Source organism: Mus pahari, chromosome 1 (genome assembly GCF_900095145.1).
Source record: "Mus pahari chromosome 1, PAHARI_EIJ_v1.1, whole genome shotgun sequence".
In the NCBI taxonomy this organism is placed as follows: Eukaryota; Metazoa; Chordata; class Mammalia; order Rodentia; family Muridae; genus Mus; species Mus pahari.
In genome coordinates, this window is record NC_034590.1 from 54,169,491 (window position 1) to 54,175,056 (window position 5,566).

At 40.5% G+C, this 5,566-nt stretch overlaps 1 protein-coding gene across 1 annotated transcript in view; it reads left to right on the forward strand.

The window, feature by feature from the left end:
* Nucleotides 1–5,566, forward strand: part of Efl1 (elongation factor like GTPase 1) — a 123,373-nt gene that overhangs the window by 22,542 nt on the left and 95,265 nt on the right. The window contains exons 6-7 of the mRNA XM_021194843.2: nt 597–734; nt 2,135–2,349. Of these exons, the coding sequence (XP_021050502.1) occupies nt 597–734; nt 2,135–2,349 (353 nt within the window). The remainder of the gene's footprint in view (nt 1–596; nt 735–2,134; nt 2,350–5,566) is intronic.

Below are 5,566 nucleotides of genomic sequence, written 5' to 3' on the forward strand. Positions count from 1 at the left end.
GTCTTTGATACCTCCTTGTATCTTCAGTATACATGTTGTCTTTGATACCTCCTTGTATCTTCAGTATACATGTTGTCTTTGATACCTCCTTGTATTATTCTTTAAAAAAAAGAATAATAAAAGGCTTAATGTATTTAAATGGAGGAGACTTAATATTACAGGAAGGTGTGCTGATTATCCTGTAGCCCTGTGTATGATCCCTGAGACCACAGGTGTCTCAGTTTGAGAAGCAGAGCCTTATCCTGCGCGGTGTGTAGAGTATCTGACAGAATGGGTGAAGTGAGGATTCCTGACTTTATTTAGGATAGCAGAATAGTGGGCATGTGAAAGACTTTGTGTCAGGGAGATGAGCAGGGCTTCTGGGACTGTTATACTTCTGACCTATATGCTAGAGTGGTAGGTGTTTGTTTTATAATCCTCTGTGTGTGTATGCGTATGTCTGTGTGTGTAGATTGCCTAGTGAACATGTGTGTCTGCATAGTTTAGTCTGAGTTATAATGTAGCCTAGGAATTTGTTCTTTATTACTTGAGAATTTCTTATTATGTGCCTTAGTATCTTTGCAGATCATGCAGGTTTTTTGCTTTGTTTTTATCAGACACAGGCAGTTCTTCGACAAGCCTGGCTTGAAAACATCCGCCCTGTTTTAGTGATTAATAAGATAGACCGCCTGATAGTGGAACTAAAATTTACCCCACAAGAGGCCTATTCTCACCTCAAGAATATTTTAGAACAGGTATTGTATTCTTTAATACTTTAAAAATGGGCTGAAAGTTGTAAGAATGTTGAATATGAGGTGGTATTAGCAAAAATACACTTACATGAAAGGTTATTACTTAAGATTCCTGTCTATTAGAGCCACCATACTGTGCAGGGGGACAGAAGCAGTGTGCTCTTGGGAACTGCTTCTGCTTTCCAGAACCCTTCAAGTGTCAGGCTTGACCAGGAGGAGGCTCTTGTCTTTAAAACTCTGTAGTTTGGTTCTTAAGTGAAGTGATATTAAGAGGCTGTATATTATGTTGCTTGTTTTTAGATGAAAACTTTTTAGGCATTGATTTCTTTATTTAGCACACATTTGTGTTACTGTTTAGATATATGCAATAGCAAATTAGGGATGGTAAGTATAAGGTGGACACGCCAGAAGCCTTGATTTCTAAAAAACTCCCGGTGAAGTGAGTGAGACAGAAGGTTGAGACATTAAAGATCAGCTAAGTACCTATTTGATTTCAAATCCCAGTCTGAGCCAGAAAGGAAAAGACAGTCTCACCGTGAGACCTTGAGATGGAGGAACCATAGTGTTTGCCAAGGTGAAAGTTAGAGGAAGAATGTTTAAGGAGACAAAACAAACTTGCAAGCCTAGAGGAAGTGTGGGCAGTGTTTTCATCAGGAAATTGGTTATGATCGCTGAAGAAATGAGAGGTCATGATAAGACATGACAAAAAATGGGACTTGGCAGAAGAAAACAACACAGACCTTGAATTTAGTGAGGCCTGTGTGGGGCAGAGGACTTTGAACTTTAGGATCAGCATAGATGTATTTCTTTGCTAAAGGGTGGGGAGAGAAATGCAGGGCATTGAGAGGGAATGGTCGCCCAGTCCAGCTTCCTGCACAAATAGGACGTGCTGCAGACATCTCCTATCTGCAGAAACCCTGAGGGAAACACTCACCACACTGAGTGGGAAGAGAAGAGCCAGGGTCTTTGCAGATGTAAGCAGGGCATTAGTTAGGGTTTGGGGAACCTGTAGGAATTCTGAGTAGCAGGCTTCGTGTTCTCTCTCTGTGGTAGGAGACAAGATTGTTTCTTTGACGATTAGACACTGGGGACTTAAACAGCTGGGGTGGGAAATGGGAGAAGGGCTGACTCAGGTTCGAGGGTTTGGATACGGTGCGTTTTTAGTGAAACTCCTCAGGATTAATCTATACAAATGGCCTTCTAGAAGCCTGACTATAAGCCTCAGGTTTTCTGGAATTTGAAAGGATAGTTTAATATGTGTAAATTGTTGATTGTAGCATCACCGTCAGTGAACTCAAACTCTGACTGTGGTTGCTAGCCTTAGTAAAGGTTAGACAGTGTGCTCCCTCCCATGTGTGTCCTAGCATATGAATGACACTTTGCCATTTCGCCATCTCTCCTAGATTAACGCACTTACAGGAACTCTTTTTACTTCTAAAGTCCTAGAAGAAAGAGCAGAGAGAGACACAGAATCCCAGGGGAAGCCACATTCTGAACAAGGAGAGCAAGTGTATGACTGGAGCGCGGGCTTGGAGGACGTGGACGACTCGCAGCTGTACTTCTCGCCAGAGCAGGGCAATGTGGTGTTTACCAGTGCAATAGATGGCTGGGGCTTTGGGTGAGTCCTTCTGCTTCTCTGTCTCTTTGTAACTATAGACCATTGTGTTTAACTCTGTTTGGTGTAATTGTAATTTTATACCGTTAGACTATAATAATAGATATAGTTATCTTGTGTCCTGCCATGCCCTGTGCTTATGTTGTAAAACACTGTAATAGAGTGTCACATTCAGGACAGTAACATTGACATGGTCAAGCTAGAGGACATTCGTCATCATGAAGCTTCCACAATATACTCTTTGTAGTCACATCTACTTTCCCCCAAACCCTGAATAACCACTGAAACCATTAATGTCCTTCATTTCTGTAATTTGCTGCTTTAAGAATGTTAGAAAAATTAAATCAAAGCAGTATACAATAGAAATGGAGCCAAATAACTTGTAACCTTTTAAAATGTATTTTTTTTCCTCAGCATAATTTTCTAGAGGCAAATGTTAATTGTTGCACACATTAAAATTTGAGTCTTCCTTATCTGAAATGCTGAGAACCAGAAGTGTTTTGTAGTATGGTTCTTTTATTTATTTATTTACATGTCTACAAAGTATCTTGGAGATGGGACTGAAGCCTTAATCCAGCATTTGAGTATACCCATGCTTTGACTGAGGCTGAACATAAAAAGTCTTGGAGAAATTTTCTACCTATGTGGTTATATTAGTATATAAAACGTTTTAGATTCTAGATTTTTGGATTAGGGGTACTCAACTTGTAGTAGTTGATCTCCCCCTACACCCAACAGTATTCTTTAGTACAGATTTACCACAATTTGTCCATTTACCTATTAAAGAACATATGGGTTTTTTTCCAGTTAGGGACCATTATAAGTATATGTATATGTCAGCCAAATACTCTACCAACTAAGCTACATCCACGCCAGTAAATTTAATTTTTAATGAAATTAGCAAACAGTTTTCCACAGTGCTTCTCCACTTTACATTCTTGCACAGAGCCTGGGTGGTCTGGCTCCCCTGACATCATGATGTGGCCCCTCCACTGTTCTTCTCTGGGCTGGGTACAGAGAACTGTAGTTTGAATCCACATTTCCTGACTGCCAGTGTAGTCCATCTTTCCCTGTGCTGGTTTACCATCTCTGTGTGCCTAGGTCGCTTCCTGTCCATCTTGTCTGCTGTTTCTGCTCCTAAGTTTTGAAAGCTCTGTGTGAGTTGTAGATGTTGGGTCTGTGTCTTGTGTGTGCGTATGCGGGTCTTTCCTGGTCTGTGGTTAGGTTTTGCCTCTCTTGGCCGTGTCTTTTACAGAACAAAGATTTTAATTTAGGTGAGTCAGCTTACTATTTTTTCTTAGTTTTACATTTCAAAACAAGTTAATAACTCTCTGCCTACCTCAAGACCCTAAAGATTTTCTTTCCTTGTTTAATGTTCTTGTTCACATATATTAACTATGCACAGTGGGTTTCATTATGACATTTCATGCGTATACATTATGAATTGTGATCAGTTCACCCTCTCTCGCCCCTTTTCCTACCATTATCCCCTTTTCAACCAGCCTCTCTGTTCTGCTTTGTTTCTCTTGTGGCTTTCCTTTTTATAATTAAGTCTGCTTCATTGTGAGTTTATAACTGAATAAAGTGTGTGGCTTGTGTTGAAGTTGACTACTTTTTATATCCTAGTGCCACTGTCTCTCTGTTGAGTTTCTGTTAACCTTTGCCAGAGTCATGTGGACTGTTCTCTCTCCCTAACCTTAGTTTAGTTCCTCTCTTGGCAGTTTCTTGTGTGTTATAAAGTTTTTGTTCATCACTGAGCAGGTACACTTAAAAGTAATGCTAACGGAGGTTAATATAGAAAAAAGCTTTATCCTGTTTATACATATGCTAGGCACTTAATCACCTTGAGTTGTTTGATTAAATTCTCACAACCATCTTTGAAACCTGTCCTAGTATCTAAGGCTCAAAAGCACCAAGGGTCGCTCAGCTGTATTCAGCTGCTAAGGAGCAGAGCTGCCAGGGACATTAAAGTCAGCCTTACTGGGTCATGTGGGGCTCTTCCCTGTGGGATAGAGACCTGACCCTGACTCTGTGCATACAGGGACTGGTTTTTAGTAAATTACAGATTATAAGTACCTTAATCCATTTGTGCCTAAAAAGTTATAGCAAACCTAAATAAATGCAGGCATAAGTGTACAGAGAGAATGACGAATATGAACCTTTCTTTCCCCATTTGGTCAGTAGTTTAGCGTCACATTCTGAAAGATAAAGACTATAATGATTTCTCATATTTTTTTCTAATTAAAAAGTACCACAGCTAGGCATAGTGACTTCTACCTATAATCTGGCACTTCTTCAGGCTGAGGCAAGAGGATCAAAAGCTTGAAGGGAGCATGAGGTAGCTACATAGTGAGTTCTAGGTCAACATAAACTCTAGCCAAACGCTATCTCAAAAAAGACAAGAAGAGACAGTAAAATGGTGCATTCTGTTGCATACAAGCTCAGCCGTGTGTGCTAGTTAGTGAGCATTCTGCTAGAGAGCCACAAGGTGGAGGGCTTGTCCATAAGAATGGTTTCCATCATTTCATGTTTTATCTTCATTTGAGTCTAAGTCTTACAAACTGAAGGAAGTTTGCTCTGAGTGGAGAAGGATTAGGACTAGTAGATAGAACAAAGGTAAATTTTATATCCCGTTTAGACTTCTCCATTTTTAGGTATGACTAGTCAGTATTCTCTGTGCTAGACAAGGTCAGATGTGTAGATGGATAGAACGTGTGCCTCTTTTCTCAACTGCTGGACTTGGAACGCGGCAAATATCTTATAATTCGTAGTTCTGATAGGGAGTATTTATGAAAATCTCTACCACCTTTAGAATTTAAAATGGGGCATTTATATGACTTGTTTGGGTAACATAGTTAACCTATTTTAAAATCTTGAAAACATGAAGTAAAAACCTTACTGGATCTCTGCCTATATGCAGCCTGAGGTGACATGTAGAGATGACCCACAAAACCCTGCAAAATGCAAATCCAGAGGTTCAAATCTTTATGTTCACTTTAAAAACCCTGGTGAAACTACCCAGGCCTTCAAGGGTGTATGTATCTGAAAAACCACCAAGTGTCTGAAAGATGTCAGTGGGACTGGACACAGAGGCCAAAAGAGAGTGCTGAGAGCCGGGTGTGGTGGCGCATGCCTTTAATCCCAGCACTTGGGAGGCAGAGGCAGGCGGATTTCTGAGTTCGAGGCCAGCCTGGTCTATAAAGTGAGTTCCAGGACAGCC